Raw genomic sequence first — 16655 nt, 5'->3', positions numbered from 1 at the left:
TACCCATTGTATGTAAAAATCTCAAGAGGCTCTAGATGTGAAGGGCGTACAACAGGACAGGATAGACTACGGTGGTGCGGTGGTGCGGTAGTGCCTGGTACGAAGAAAAGAAAAGAAAAGTAATGGGATTTATGCCGCTACCCGTCTTGCAGTTTGACAGGTACGCAGAACATGGCAGAGAGATTTTGGGTTTTAATCTGTTCAATCTGTTCAATCTGAAGCGAATGATGGTCGTAAGGCAACATTAGTAGTAAACAAGCCTACTTGTCCTTTTTTTACCTTAGTACATAAATAGGTACCATTTGCCATTCAAGTCATCATGTCACAAGGAGCAAACCGAAGCTGGCATTGATTGGCTGATCTGCTCTTAGGCACCCACGACGCAGCAGCCGCTACTTTTTTAGGCTCGGGTGCATTGGGTGCATTGATACCCAACGGCGAGAACAAGCGTTCCCAGCTTTTTTTTTTTTTTTTTTTTTTTTTTTCTCCCTGTCAGCCTGCTTTTTCTGTTCACAGTGCCACGTCCTTTGCCCATCGTGGTGTCAAATGCCTAATCGCTTCGTGCGGGATGAATCCACTTCCAAGTGGCGGGGCCCCGTTCCAATTGTATCTGTCTACCTGTAATGTCGATGTCGCTCTTTGATTACGTTCCGGCCACAATCGACGGTGGCGGCCAAATCGAGAGACGGTGGTTAATACATAATACATATAGAATATTATATAGTACCCTCTTTTTTATTTCATTTGGGAGTGAAGTAGGTCGGTAGGGTGTCAACCGAGCCACAAAGGGATGGAATACAAGACATATGGAACAATTCTCTTCGTGTGGGTTGGGATTTTATCCAAATCAAGTGAGGGGGGACGTGTACGTATATAATAGGAGGTCTAGAGAGACTGTGCCTCGTGCCCATGAAAGATTTCCAAGAAGGTTCTTGGTCTCCTTTTGGGCGAATTTGTAGAGGGGAGAAGTGTGTGTTAGTGAGAGGAAAGTCCTCAAGAAAAAGGATTTACATGAGTCAAAGCAGCCCAACCCAGAAAAGGCCACCGACAAGAACAAATTTACTCCACCGACAGGTTTATTAAGTAGTCAGGAACAGCGAGACACATCTTTAAAGTCAAGCCTTCCTTGTTTAACTCTTCTCACCAAGAGAAAAAGAAGAAAAGAGGTCCAAATCAATCTCCTTGCCTTACATTTCCAGGATATACACTATTTGTCGGTCAACAGCAGCAGCTTGGCAGCTACCCAGACGGGATAAGTCTGGCAATATTTTATACGGATTGACCGATCACTACCGAGTGTTGCATTGAAGAAGCGGTGCGGGTGTTTGTTGCCTCTTAGATGCGAGACATACGGGCACCGGCCATCCATCCCTCCCACATCCGGAAATCCCAACTTAGAAGGCTGGCCTGTCAATCCTGTCCCATTCTTTCTACCCAGCCATATTTGTCTTGGGCTACCCTTGGTACTTAAGTCTAGAATTTGGATTGGGATTGGGATTGGGATTGGGGATAGCGACTTATTCTTTTCCCATGTCCAAAAAGCCCCTTCTAACGAACATATCATTCCCAGCTTGTTGGACCCGTCGCTGCGCGTCAACTCACCCGTCGGGGGATCGATTCTATCTCTTCCGCTTCCACCAAGTCGCCAAACCGGGTGTGAGTCTTGCCAAATCAGCCAAATTCATCTACATCTGCAGCATCCTGAACGCCAGTAGGCTGTAAAGCTTACAGCAATACGTACCTACTAACTTTTACACTCCTTGTAACACAGTTCAATATCACCTTTATATCATCATCATTATTATTACTATTATTATTGCCTTTTGAGATTCACTACTTATCAATTTTATTATAATTTTTATATTTACCTTATTCTCATATAAGGCATAAGACAACACTCTCCGCCAACCATTACCTCCTACGCGCCCCATTTTGTACAGTGACACCGCTCCACTGTGTCCGCGAAAAAACTAGTAATATTAATAAATAAACCAGAAAAAAAAGAAAAAAACCAAAACGACCGGCTTCATTGGTCTACGTCTACTTACTTGGCCGGAGAAAGACACCTCGACCCTCTCAGCTGACATACCATTCACTACTTCACTACCCTCCTAATAACTGGCTTATCTCTCCGTCTAATTCCTTAACCTTCTAACTATTCCCAACAAGTTTACGAACTGGTTTCTTCCAGTGCTACAGTACTGTTCCATCGCTGTTCCATCGCCAAGCGTACCGCACTATTCACCGTACTCAGCTGTTTGTGACCCTGCAAAGCCCTGTAAGGTCACTATCGCCACCCGTTTAAGGATTGGACTACAAGCCTGCAAGCCCGCGCCACCATCCCTGTCCGGGCCAAGTTGGTGTCGCCATTGTGCCTTGTCACTTTCCCCTAATAGGGCCCCTCCTTTCGCAGTAGGACTTATTTTGTGCCGCGGGTCCATTATCCATTATCCAGTACCCACCAGCGAAAGCCTCTGCCGCCTTTTCTCCTCCCCACCACCCACTTCTCTTCCTCCTCGCCATATTCTCGACTGCTCGTTCTTTTACTATTCCTCCACCTTTGTTGTCTTTCCACCGTCGACCTGCTTCTCCCATTTTCCTCCCTTCCCTTCTCTTCCTTCTCCTACCTAATTGTCGTCGGCCGATAATTCCCCTCCTTCATCCTCACCGGCAACGATGTCTAGAAGACCAGCACCGTCCGGCGGCAATGCCCTGCCCCCTCAAAACCGCCAGAATGAGTACTTTGTGCCAAGGGATGGCATCGATCGTGAAGTCATCACGGCTGACATTTGTCGCTACCTTGGGAACGACGCTCTTGTTCGGCCCGGCACGTACGAGGTAATAACAGCCACAGCAGCAGCAACAGTCTCGATCTTCTCTTCCTAAACTTCACGCTAACATTGCGTGCCTTGCAGAACCCCCAGAACGGTCAGGTCATTCAGGGCTACTACATAAATGCCTATCGTAATTTAACGACGGTAAGCTTCCTCACCTGATAGACGTCGACGCTCCGACGCGCTAATAAGAAGTTTTTGAAGGCTATGATCGAAGACCTGAAGGCAGATTCCGCGCGATGGGAACAAGAAAGGCGGCAACAATCGGCGAGCCGTAACAACGCCGCCGGAGGTACTATTACCTCGAGAGATTCGAACAGCGCTTATGCCAGACTCTCTAACTCCCCTATAGTCCAGTACCGCAATTCGGATACGCATCAGTCCCGCCAGTACTACGGTCCGACTGAGAGTGGATTTGCAGCGGGAGCCCCTAACCGCGACCCATATGGTGATTCTACACCCAGATATCCAGGAACCGGTTCCGGAGGTTATACAGGAGCCGCTGGCTCTTACACGGCCCCTCAGTATCCTCAGGGTGGGTATAGCACTCAGCAGGGATATACTACCCAGGCATCGCAATTCCAGCCCCCGTCTGCAAGTGTGACTTATCCCCCGATGCCCGCGCAAGGATTTGACCAGCCCGGCCAGGACGTCCCTTACCAGGTGGTTGGAGCACATCGGCACGCGGTGCCAACACCGTATAATGATCCGTATCCCGGCTCAAGAGTAGACCCCAGGGATCAAAGGACTTCTATGACCACATTACCGCCTAGTGGAACAACTTACGCGACCTCAGGAGCGCCCGTACCGCAAAGTTATCCGGCTTCGGCGTCTGGCGGCGGCTATTACCCTTCGAACCCTTCGCCCTCAAACCCGCCCTACCCAGCCGCGCAGCCTCAAGACCCATTCCTCGGACGCGGTGCGTACACTAGTGGTTTCTGAATTTGACCCTCCCTATTCCAGTTTCTGATTGTTTAGCGTCTCCAGCAGGCACGTCCTACAATTCAGCACAAGATCCACAGTATGAGACAACCCCTGCTCCCTCCCGCAACTCAGCTTCAGCATCCAGTACACAGCTCGCTGGTAGTAGTGGATCGTCGTCGCGACATCGTGAAAGGGATAGTGTTGACCGACATACCGATTCCAGGCATGCCCACCGGTCCCATCGCCCAGGTCGAAATTAAAACCCGCTGGAGTGCGTTCGGCCTGACTTTTCCGTCTTGCCAGTGATACTTCCCTGATGAATTGTTTTATTACCCGAGATTCCCAGGATTTGGAGTCCAACAATTACCGCATCGTGGTCTTGATTCCGGATTTTTGCCATGCAAAAAAGGATAGACCGGCTTATGAATTTTATAGACTCTAAAGAGTCTCTGCATAGTTGCAAAGTTTGCGACTTATCAAATAATGTGTTGCTACCCCGGACCTCAACCACCCCCCTTTTGAGAGACCTGGATTCCAATCAGCATCATTCCAGTACTACTGCTACTGCTACTACTACTACGTTACTACGTTTTAAGGGGCGGCTTTTTACTACGATTTACATCCCGCACATGAATACTTCCCAGGGGCCCAGAATGGACACGGCGTACTTATGAACGGGGAACTCCGTTATCAACGATTTGCATATGGGTGGGCCTGAATTGACTTGAAATGACGACGACCATTGTTTCTGCTATGCCTTTGTACGGAGTTGGCTCTTGCCACACATTTATACCAGGCTCAAGGCCGGCGGGGAAAAGAAGTTGTCTTTTTTTTATTTTATTTTTTATTTTATATCTCGGTTAGTATTTCTACTATCTACGGATCGGCTCCTGCCAACTTGCTGTCCGGATCCAGCCGAAGGAGGCTTTATGTTTTCATACTTATCCCGGGCTTGCGAATTCCCAAATGGCCAAAGTTTTCGCGGATGTTGTTGCATTATGGTGAGATGCTGGAATGATTTTTACTTTTTACTAATAGATAGGGTTGAGATCCGGACAGCAAGGTGAGCACTGGACGGATTGTATATATATGTGCCAACCACTCCTGCGAAGGATATCTTCCAAGATTTCAATATGTTGCTGCCTGGCATTCCAACATGGACTTTTTTTTTCCTACCTCGCCGTGCATGTACTACTGACTTTACAGGTTTACTAAGAAAAGCTTTCTAGGCTTATCAGCTTCAAGGATCATTCCCAGGGGATACCATAGAGGATGCAGACTGGAGCACCGGACTGATTTACCATGGCTTCAACAAAGACCATATGAGGACTACACTTCCACTGGATACACAACATCACCCGGATCCATAATAGGACTCAAGACTCAGACTCAAACCCGGACATGGGACAATTGGCAAGCCTGCCATGGATCACTAGCCTGAGCAAGGCTACAGTGCAAAAAAGAAGAAAAAAACGCTGAAAGCAAATCAGCTTGACACCAGAGGTAAGATCTTATTCCCTATGCTGAACCTCGTGAGGACTATTACCTTACCCAAGTCTTGACCATTGCCTGTGACATGATCTCATCAACCATGCCCAGTTGACGGAATGTGTTCTGATGTCTGCCACTGGCAATACATTGGGTAAGCATGTCACCACTTGATCCCACTGATCCCCGCAGAACATGTGTCCAATTCCCAAATCCGTTGAGGATTGCCATGGGGAAGAAGAAAAAAAGGAACATTCCACACAGGGACTTCAGCCAACAACCCAAAATTTGGTCTTGACAGTACAGGCCTGCCGACCAGGACACTTGCTTGATTTACCTTTCAGGGGACCCACAGCCGTCAAGGAAGAGAACATCAATCGATGGTCTATCCGGAGATAGGCATATAACTATCCCAGGATTTCTTGCAAACCGAAGGAGAACTATGGTATATCCTGCGGAGTGCCTGTCAGGATTCACATCCCGGACTTCGAACAAAACCGGATCTATCCAACAACGAACAGAGACACACTTAGATTCCACTTGGACCTTTTGACTTGGAGTGCAATTGCCAGAGCCGCGGTCTTGCTGCTTATTCGTTCATATCCTAGGAGACACAAACCGGTTAACCTATCTTGGACCCGTTACCATGGATGGAATTCCTTGGGCTGCTGCTGCTACTGCCGCCCTATGCCGGATGCCATCAACCTGGAGTACTGCTACACCCACGCCCTTAGAGGAGGCCCGCCGTTTTCAAACTACCTTGGCGGATTCTTCTGCTGTTTCCCCCATCTGCCTATCTTCCCACTCTTGTGATGTCATTGTGTGCCCCCTCCCCCCCTTTGCTTCTCCGTTGCGGATTACCTAGGTACCTCTGGATTTCGGTAGCTCCGGGTGGAATGGAATGGAGCGGATTGATGGCTTGTTCAAGTGGGGACGACTGGCATGTTACGATCATGAGTGGGGATGGTATCTCCGGTGTTTAGGTATGGTTTGGATTGATGGGATTGTTTGTTCGTTTGTTGTTATGGTCCGGATTGGGCGTGGTGGAAACTATTGATCGGTTTAGGGGATAGATAGATGCGTGATGGCTGAGCGGGCATCATCAAAAGGGGGTTTTCATGTTTCGTGTTGTATTCTAAGTCACCGCGCTGTGTGCTGGTTGGTTGGTGGGAGTTGGGTTAGGCATGGGGCTATGTCCAACTTGAAGACGAGCATGGTGGTGGTCGGGGTGGGGAGGTTGCCGGCAGGGATGAGAAGGTCATACGGGTTTGGACAGATTAGCGGTTTGAAAATACAAAGTGCTGTTCTGTCCAGCTATTCCGTTTGCACGTCTACCTTGTGTCGTTCATGAACTTAAGTGATTGTGTCTATTGCATTATACATCTTGGGTTCATCCACTGTTGATCCAATGTCTTATGGACTTATGGCAGACACTACTTACACATCTGTAGCGCAGGTGCTTACCTCGCAAGCGGACCTAAGGACTAGATCATCTCACTCCATGTTAGGCCAGAGTACTAAACAGCGTAGATGTCAAATACACGCATACACGCTCCGATGATGTAGGGTCTATATACTTAAGTTTCGGGGCCCGAGTGATTATGTTCGGAATCCAGCTTGGGGCTAGCTAGTTGTTTCGATGCTAGCTTGTTAGCTTTAGGCAGTGGTGCAATGATTTAAGACCTACGCACCTCCCATGTAGTTATATCGGAGTGGTGCTGGTTGTTATTTAATGTCCCCGAGTGGAGATTGCTAACACATGCCAGGTGCCTAATGTAACTCCACAGCGTATGGGTGTAGGAGATGCTTGCTTGATCACTTCTCTTGGTATCGAGCCGGATGTATCTCTGAATCTAGGTACGAAGGAATATTGGCTTATTCCATGATGTCTACGGGGTAAGCCAAAAGACAAGGGAGGGGATTTTCGCTATTCTGTGGGGAACTCGAACTCGCAGATTACACATACCGAAGGCATCCATTATCCTAGAGATAGGATATGTATTGTTTTTAAGCTGTGTTATGGTGGCTCTGGTCTTCCAAGTGGAAAAGCCTCTGCATCATTTTTTACATGGCCACCAGTTCTGGGAGATCCGTTGCGTTTCTTAGGTCAACGATTCAGTTCTCTAGAAGTTAACTGCCTTATCTAAGGGTGCGCTCTATTCCGTTTAAGCAATAAGCAAGAGTAGTTAACAGGTTAAAGATTTTTAGTATCACGTACGTGGTCCTACTGCCCTCCCCTTTCTCTCTCTCCTGCGGGACTAGCTTATTGACGTAAAGACATTGCTTCAAAAGGGGTACCTAGGTTCATATAAGTAATGATCTGTTGAATGCTTCATACGGCAACCTGCTACCAGGCCTCGTCAGGTGTCGATATAATACCAATTCTACGGGGAAATAGGATAGAATCATTGCTATTTTATTTCCTTTCTTTTTCGACTTTGTCTATATTTGTAGCTTGTATATGCCTAAGCTGTCTGTCTCCTATATATCAGTTTTAGGGCTAAGGTTCCGCGCCATGTGATCTCGGCCATCGACTAATATCCATGACATAGGTAGCACGCAAGGCAGCGAATATACATACGAGAGAACCTTGATGGGAAAGGAGGTTAACAAAGATTCGGTATGCTTCGTTGTGTAACCAGACGTTGACTTATTTGGGGTCCAAATCCATGAGGCTCTGCTGTTACATGTATTCCTAGACCTACCTACCTCATACATACCTCGTAGGAGATACCTAACATACTTGCCCACTCTTACCAATCGTCGGGCAACAGCAGTCAGCCTGACTCATCCTCCTCTTCTTCTTCCTCGGTGGCCCAACGGCGCTTAGCTCTTCTGCGTCTGTAATATGCTGGGAGGTAGTTACCTCGTGTACATTCACCGACCGTTACACCGAAATGCGTATAGCTGACCTGTTGGCAGTTGGTTCCAAGACTTTGCCTGCCGAGAGTAATGCTGCGCTACTTCGTGATCCTTCTGATGAATTCCCGGTCAAGCGGTGAATCCAACTCCATTGGAAATGCAGTTTTGGTCATAATAGCAGTCCATGATCGCTACGTGGATTGCAGTCCTTTTTTTTCTCTTCTACAAATGTCCTATACCCGGAGTGGACCCGGTAAAGGGGCACAGGTCAAGATATTATTATGTCCCTGTATGTGTTACTATGTTTTAAACCGAGTGACTGGTAGAGGCCATGGAATCTTTAACTTTAACTTGATAGGAGATGTGATATCTCAAGAGATCTCAACCTTGGTCCGCTAGAGGGTAGCTTGCCATTAATTGTCTGCAGAATAAGACATTTATCCCGCCGCTTATCAACTTCTAAGAGGGACCACTCTACTCCACGAGCACAGTTATTTTCCAACTTCGTCGTAGAGTTTATGTAACGTTAGGTACTGTCATAGTTATCCGTCTAGCTCATCGCCACCTTACGCCTAACATGGCCGCGATGTTGGCTTTGTTGCCTATTCAACGTGTAAATGGCGTATGATATGTAATTTTAGTCAGCGATAGAATGAAAATTGAGAGCTCGTCGTACCAGTTAAAGGATGAATGCTGTGTAACTGGTAGTCTGCAATGACATAACATCCAGATGGCAGCTTCAATGCCATAATAACTTCGGTGTTATGCAGAAAGAATGAACTATACTGCCACAATACTGGCGGCTCTTTCGCCACTAGGTATATTCTGACATCGGAAGCTGGCAACGGCCCGACGGAGTCTTCCCGTTTCCAAGAACTTCGTCACCCTTTTGCATGTCTAAGGCATCATGACGTAGTCGAGATTGTAAGCACGCATCACTCTACACCTATCAGAACGTCAATAAAGACGGATTAATGTAGAAAGCAAACAGGGCACGTGGACGATCCGTCTCGCTGGCGGGTTTTCATCGTTGTGAGATGTGATAGGCTCTGATAGGCACAACTCGGTCCGGCGGCCGGAGGCACGCGGGTATTTTTTAGCCATTCAAAGCTGAACGAGATCGGTGGTCTAATCAAAAAGGTATTCGCCAATATGAGGGCAACTAAAAACCGGTTATGCCGGGCGTGGTTGTTGGCAACGTGGTGGACCTAACGTGTTCCTTATCCTAAATTCAGGGGGAACGTCTCCTGCGGATACCCGGAGATTTTGCAAGATATTTAAGATTGAGCTACCTGTGAGACTCGGCGCGCTTGCATCTTGGGCAGCATACAACAAGCCCTGCTCAGAGCTACTGTCGTACTGTTGGGGAACCGAGTATCTAGTTCTCATATCCCCCCCATGAATAAAATATCTTGATTATTGTCGTGCCACCGAAAACAGGTTACGATGGTAGGCATATGGTAATAGTAGGTACCGGCATGTTTTGATTAATTAAAGCTGCGTAGCTCGTAGCTTCGACGTCGACTCGCGGATTTTTCCGGGATAGTATATTTACTATGATCATTGCCGTGTTCATAGCATGCATGCACTATGTATGTAAACATGCTGTGTTAAAGAAAACGGGATAGGGGGGAAAGCCGGGCGGCTCGTCTCCCCATTGGAGAAGTTCAGATGAGAATAACGGGTTTCAAATCGGACAAGTGACGAATCATTATACCAACGGGTATTTAGGTGGAAGGTATAAGAAATAAGAAAGAAGAAAGAAAAAGTTTTGCAAAACGCACATAAGGCGTCCGTGGTAGATCTAGATATTCAGGGGCAGGTTGAAAATGAATTTATTAAGACTACCTAATGATAAGAGGAAATTCCATGTTAGTAAGACCACTTCTTTTTGGGTTAGAAATGATTAGAAAGTATATAACAGGTAGGTAGCTTTAGTTTGAACGATTGTTGGAATTAGGTTGTGAAATCAGGTACTATGTAGTTACCTATAGTTAAAAGGTATTTTAGTGGGACTGGTGAGGTTATTTACAATATTGCGGTCGTGGGGAACGAAGCTAGTAATATACCGTATATCTAGAATAAAGTTGAAAAATTATCTGTGCGAAAGGTGGGGGGCAACAATCCAACGAGCCTGGAGAAATCTTGAGCGGCGTAACCCTGGCTTTCTAATGATTTTGTGGCATGAGAAGGCGGCAAGCGTCGAAGCGCTGAAGTCACCTAAAAGGTACACCTAATTAAGTTACCACGTACGTACCTAACGTAGGTAGAGGTACCTAACCTATCCACGTACTTTATTCAGGTAACACGATACATTGAAAGGTACCTGACCTATCAGATTAGGTAGGATTTAGCTGCAAATTTGAACGAAAGCCACCTGCACTTAGGCGGTGACCACCTTCGAGGCTTCGACCGCCTCCCGGCTTCCCAACATAGGTACTAGGTATGTACATAGTAGTTCAGTGAAAACATTAAATTGAGTTGCTTCAATTGTGGTTGGACCCTGCTTTTTAAACTTAAACATGTTCAAAGACCTTTCTTCATATGTTTACATCTACTTAGTTTAATTAGATACTTTTATAAGTGGTTACCCATATGTTTCATCTAACTTTCCATTTATCCCGTTTAAACGCCTACCGATCGTCTTCATTTTCAATTTTTCTGTCTCATCTGCTGCACATTCTAATTCCTTCGAATGATGATATTTATGGGGGGTGCATTATCCCCCTGCAGCTGCATAGGATGATATATGTATACTACGTATACACTGAGACCAGCGAAGCCTTTTAGAAACCGCCCTCGTATAAAAATTTAAGAAGCACGTAAGACTGATGGATGTTATGTCACGTAGAATCAGTCCTCTAGCTGTGTGCCAAAGAAGAAGAAAAAACAACCTAGGTAGGTAGTCTTGGCCACCATGTGTCGGGTTGCCTTATCAAGAGAGGCATTCTAAACACGTTTTCAGTTGACATTGAATGCGACCTCCATCGTCCATCTTATTATTAGGTACCTACCTAATGCATTGTACAATACTTACAGTACGATACCTCATACATGTATGTACCTAAGGTACAATACAAGAGGATGCGTACACGGGTATGCCTGAAGAAGGTCTCCGACCTTTAAGTATCGGCCACATTTCGAAGCAACGTTAGTTAGATGTATGCTGGATGTCAAAGCTTCATAAAAAAAGATAATTACCTGGTAATATTGACTCTTGAGAGATAGGTAAGCTCAGCGTAACCTTTATCGAGTCTTATACACATTAATAGTGTAAATAGGCATTGAAAGTAGGCCGCAGACCCTAGCAGCTACCAGTGCGAGGTACTTAAACTACCAGCCAGCTCAGGCCTAGTCTGGTGTACCTATCTAGTGTTTGTGACACGCATGCGCTTACCTAGTACAAAGTATGAATTGTATTGTACAATACGGTTAGGCTTAGGTACGCAGTCAGGGCACAGGGCAGGGTCTGGGTACAGTGTCTCTAGGTTAAGCTAGGTTGGGTATTGTACATTGTAGCGTTATGGTACCACAGGTCAGCGCTATTCCTTAGCGTGAGATTAGGTACAACACCTCAGATAAATACATAGCATACCTTACATAGATTACATAGATTACATAGCATTACTTCAAAAGAGTTGCCCCGCCATTTTTGGACGGCGCAAAAATAACGAGTAACCCAGAGTCAGTCTAACCTCACATAATTTTTTTTTTATTTTTTTTATTTTTTTAAAGAAAAAAACCACCACAATTGGGTGCGGCGACGCAGCTGAGCCATCTTCATCACAAACACTGCATTTTTTCGGCGGTTGACTGCCTCCTTTTTCTTTTTTTTTATTCTCCTCTTATTTTCTATTCTTCCCTTTCCTTTCCATCGTCGAGTCGACCCGGTCCCAACGGGCAAAATCCCGAGTCCTTGCCGAGCAAGAAAGATCAACGTCATCCTCATCACCCTCTCAACATCCCAGAACACAATATCAACAGATCAACATAACCTAATAGATTTAGGAAGCAATCATGGATGCCGCAGCCGTTCGGGCTCGCATCGCCGCCACTCTCTCCGCCGATATCAACGTGCGAAGAGCCGCCGAGCTCGAACTCAAGCAGGTATGTTTACTGGTTAAGCACTATTGTTTGCTTTTTTTTTTTTTTTTTTTAAAAAAAAAAACCCCAAAAAAAACCAAAAAACAATGTCATGTTATGCTGGTTCACGCCGTGTGCTGCCGCACCGGCCCGGTGGGTGCTGTGTCATGCTACGCAATGCGATGCGATGCGCCAACTACAACCAAACTTTCACTTCATATGTTGGACGCGTTGGTTCTCGGGTCACATTTGCTAATATAACATTTATTCGATAATCATAGGCCGAGAGTCATCCTGGCTTTATCGACGTTCTGCTTGATGTCCTAACTACCGAAGCTGACGACTCTGTTCGACTGTCAGGTATGAAATAATATTCGTCCCCTTGTCTACGATCTCGAGTGTATATTCCCGCTGACATCGTTAATCTCATAGCTGTCATTTATCTCAAGAACAGGACGAATCGAGGCTGGTCTAGGAGCGACCATTATCCCGACGAACCGCTGATAGCGGAAGAAGAAAAGCAACGCTTTCGCGAGCGCGTACTCCCCATCCTTACCGCATCTCGAGGTCCCGTTCGTCAGCAGCTGTTACAGCTGATCCAGCGCATTTTACATTTCGACTTTCCCAGAAAATGGCCGAGTTTCATGGACGCCACGCTGCAATTACTGCACGCAAACGACCCCCCTTCTGTTCTCGCCGGTCTGCAGTGCCTCCTCGTCACTTGCCGCGCTTATAGGTTCAAGCCTCAAGATGATTTGAAGGGGGATTTCGAAAAGATCGTCGAGGCTACCTTCCCAAGGCTTCAGCAGGTTTGCAACGAATTGGTCAACCAAGAGAGCGACGAGGCCGGCGAGATGCTACATATCGCCCTCAAAGCCTACAAGCATACGATCTGGGTAAGTCTAAGAATTAGGGCTCAACTTGTTCGGAACCGTCTCTGATTTGGTAAATTATAGCTTGAACTCTCCCCTTACCTTAGGCAACACGATGTCAACATTGGCTGGTGCACCATTTTCCTGCAAACTGTGTCCAAAAAGATGCCCGCGTCAGCTATGAGCGAAGATTTGGATGAGCGCGAGACGAATCACTGGTGGAAAGCTAAGAAGTGGGCATATTTTAACCTCAACAGGCTCTGGATTAGGTTGGTGTTGTCTATAAAATTGGCAGTGGCTGTTTAGGAGCTTAGTATCACTGACAAACGAGTACCAGACATGCCAACCTCACGGTGGCCGCTTCGAAGAACGACGATATGTCGAGGTTCTCTAAGGAGTTCGAGAGCACTATTGCACCCGAAATTCTCAAGCATTACCTCCAAGAGATCGAGAAATGGGTTTCTAAGACGTCATGGCTTAGCAAACCGTGTTTATCGCATACGCTTGTTTTCCTGGACGAATGCTGCCGGCCGAAGTCTATGTGGAGCTTGATGCAACCCCATCTCACGAACCTGGTTACTCATCTGATCTTCCCCGTCCTGTGTTTAAGTCGAGAAGATGTTGAGAAATTTGAAGACGAACCCGAGGAATATCTACATCGAAAACTGAACTTCTACGAGGAACTCTCCGCCCCTGACGTGGCGGCAACCAATTTCCTCGTTACCCTGACCAAAACTCGCAGAAAGCAGACGTTCGAAATCTTACAGTTTGTCAACAGTGTCGTCAACGAATACGAGCAGGCGCCGGATGACAAGAAGAACCATATCGCGAAGGAGGGCGCGTTGAGAATGATTGCTACTCTAGCGCCGGTCCTTCTAGGCAAAAAGAGCCCGGTTGCCGACCAGATCGAATATTTCCTAGTCCGTTACGTCTTCCCCGATTTCAAGAGCCCTCTAGGTTATCTCCGAGCCCGTGCCTGCGACACCATCGAAAAGTTTGAGCAGCTCAACTTCAAGGATCAGAATAACCTACTCCTCGTTTATCGGCATATCCTCGATTGTATGGCTGACAGCGATCTGCCCGTCAGAGTCACGGCAGCCCTAGCACTACAGCCCTTAATTCGACATGACGTTATCCGTATAAGCATGCAGCAGAGCATCCCTACCATCATGCAGCAGCTGCTCAAGCTAGCCAATGAATGTGACATTGACGCGTTAGCCAACGTGATGGAGGACTTTGTCGAAGTGTTCGCGGCCGAGCTTACTCCGTTCGCTGTGGCTTTGAGCGAACAACTAAGAGATACCTACCTAAGGATTATCAGTGAGCTCCTCACTAAGAATAGTGGTCGTGACGATGATGACTTTGGCGATTATATGGACGACAAGAGCATAACCGCTCTAGGTGTCTTGCAAACCATTGGCACCCTAATCCTAACCTTAGAGAGTACTCCGGACGTGCTACTGCACATTGAGGCTGTTCTAATGCCCGTCATTCAAGTGACCTTGGAGAACAAGTTATACGGTAAATATAATCGCCATCGTACTTTTACCAGTGTAATTGACTGACGTAATTCTAGATCTTTATAACGAGGTTTTCGAAATAATCGATAGCTGTACGTTTGCCGCAAAAAGCATTTCACCTACTATGTGGACGGCTTTTGAGCTCATCCACGGCACATTTAAATCGGGTGCTGAGCTGTACTTTGAGGACATGCTACCGGCCCTGGATAACATTGTGCAATACGGCGCTGGTCAACTGATGCAGAAGCCCGACTACGTCCAGGCCTTATACGGAATGGTTCAAGACATGTTCTCAGGCCAGAAGGTTGGAGACGTCGACCGCATCTGCGCGTGTAAGCTAGCGGAAGCTATGATGTTAAGTCTACGTGGTCATATTGACCAATCCGTCACCGGATTCATCACTACGGCCATGACCGTGCTTACCAGTCAAGAGATCAGGGTCAAGTCATATAAAATTCACCTGATGGAAATGGTTATAAATGCCATTTACTACAATCCGCTCTTAACTCTAGCTGTCCTGGAAAACAAAGGGTGGACCAACAAGTTCTTCAGTCTCTGGTTTAGCCACATGGACCACTTCACCCGGGTACACGATAAAAAGTTGTGTATTGTCGCTATTGTCGCCCTGCTGAGCTTGAACACAGACCAGATCCCTGCTAGTGTCAGCGTTGGCTGGCCGAGGCTCTTGCAAGGGATTACCGGCCTCTTCAAGACGCTGCCCGCTGCCCTAAAAAACCGCGAGGAAGCATTGAAGGAAGACTTCACGTACGACTCGAACGATTACGGGTATGAGGATGAGGACGAGTGGGCCGATGAGGATACCAGCTGGGCTGTTGAAGAGAGTGCGGGAGCAGACCAGGGAGATGTTCATGATGAAAGTACGGCTTATTTAGAGTTCCTCAACGAGGAGGCAGCTAAATTCAGTCAAATTGAGAATCAGCACGGGGCCCTCGACGACGATGACTCAGACGATGAGCTTGGCGAAGATAGCGTTTCGCTCGAATCACCTCTCAACAAGGTTGAGCCCTATCAACTCTTCCGGACTGTCTTAATGAGTAAGTTCCCATAAAATTATTTTTATTTTCAAATAAGAAACCCCTGTACACGCTGCTAATCCGTATTTATAGAGATGCAACAGGAAAATCCACAACTCTACTCGAGTCTCACCTCAAACCTCTCGGCGGATGAGCAAAGCGTTATCCAAAATGTGGTTCAACAGGCCGAAGCCAATGCCCAGGCTGCTTTGCAACTAGCAGCCCAAGTGGCACAACATGCTCAGGGGGTTCCCGGAGCACCTGACAGCGTGACTAGATAGAATCAAGTTCGACGTACACAATGGGCTCGCGGAAGGGACAGAAGTTGGAATTTAATTCAATATTAGTGAGACTTGCCACTGTGTTAAAAACCCCGTAGTTGTCATGCCAAGAGGGTGGTGTTGGGTCTTGACAACGGTCAAGATGGGTCGCACTAAGTGGCGGTATTGATGGATAGTTGAAAATGGGCTCGAATGCGATAGTGCAAAGTTGCTGCTATTAGAGGGTTATTCTTGGGTACCTTATTATAGGCATGGTCAGCGAGTACCGTTGCAATTATTAGTAGTGAATAGGTAGGTAGAGAAGCCTTCATTGATGGCTATTTGAACAATACCCCCCCGGGGCATGGGAAAGGAGACTTAAGGAGGATATATCCGGAGGCTGCGCGGTGGTACAATATTGTAACGACGGGCCAAAGATGGATGATGGACAGAAAGCGGCGATCAGCACCCGGAAAGCTAAAAAAGATTTCAGATCGTGCAAACACAATAATCTCCTTAACGCCCTCCAGCTAGCCGCAGAGACAGACAGCCAAATTTGACCGCATTATTTTAGTTCTTTTTCATTCCTTTTAGGGAGTTCTTTGGTGATTACGGTGCGTATCTGTTTGCAGACGGGAGTACTTTGCGGGTGAGCTTATATCTAATAGTCCAAGTGTCGTCGACATCAACCAAGGCCCTTGGAGAGGAGGGGATTAACGCAAGTGCCGTCTAGATAGGAATTCTCCGCTATTAGTTAGGAGATGATGCTAGTTTCCCC

General features: G+C 46.8%; 3 protein-coding genes across 3 annotated transcripts; all 3 read left to right on the top strand.

The window, feature by feature from the left end:
* Window positions 1-2676: 2676 nt before the first annotated feature.
* Window positions 2677-3776, top strand: F4812DRAFT_460834 (uncharacterized protein; the record flags this gene model as incomplete). Its single annotated transcript, XM_047937759.1, has 3 exons — window positions 2677-2838; window positions 2916-2978; window positions 3039-3776. The coding sequence occupies 3 exons, from the start codon at window positions 2677-2679 to the stop codon at window positions 3774-3776; spliced, it is 963 nt and encodes a 320-aa protein (XP_047788880.1).
* A 1993-nt stretch (window positions 3777-5769) lies between these two features.
* On the top strand, window positions 5770-6479 carry F4812DRAFT_83706 (uncharacterized protein). Its single transcript, XM_047939494.1, has 2 exons — window positions 5770-6066; window positions 6154-6479. The coding sequence occupies exons 1-2, from the start codon at window positions 5893-5895 to the stop codon at window positions 6301-6303; spliced, it is 324 nt and encodes a 107-aa protein (XP_047788879.1). The 5' UTR covers window positions 5770-5892; the 3' UTR covers window positions 6304-6479.
* Window positions 6480-12125: 5646 nt separating this feature from the next.
* F4812DRAFT_451944 (importin-7) lies at window positions 12126-15898 on the top strand (the record flags this gene model as incomplete). Its single annotated transcript, XM_047936278.1, has 7 exons — window positions 12126-12215; window positions 12473-12551; window positions 12624-13087; window positions 13148-13332; window positions 13401-14584; window positions 14640-15638; window positions 15711-15898. The coding sequence occupies 7 exons, from the start codon at window positions 12126-12128 to the stop codon at window positions 15896-15898; spliced, it is 3189 nt and encodes a 1062-aa protein (XP_047788878.1).
* Window positions 15899-16655: the final 757 nt, after the last annotated feature.

This window comes from Daldinia caldariorum, assembly GCF_022478825.1.
Source record: "Daldinia caldariorum strain CBS 122874 unplaced genomic scaffold F4812scaffold_12, whole genome shotgun sequence".
Lineage (NCBI taxonomy): Eukaryota > Fungi > Ascomycota > Sordariomycetes > Xylariales > Hypoxylaceae > Daldinia > Daldinia caldariorum.
Note: the sequence above shows the minus strand (reverse complement) of the source record. Positions and strands in the feature narration are given on the sequence as shown.

What these genes read in the sequence shown, in the direction of transcription:
- F4812DRAFT_83706 (XM_047939494.1), top strand. Translation starts at nt 5,893, where the DNA reads ATGGATGGAATTCCTTGGGCTGCTGCTGCTACTGCCGCCCTATGCCGG. An exon ending in CCCACTCTTGTGATGTCATT is followed by an intron (nt 6,067 to 6,153) that starts GTGTGCCCCCTC and finishes AATGGAATGGAG; the next exon opens with CGGATTGATGGCTTGTTCAA.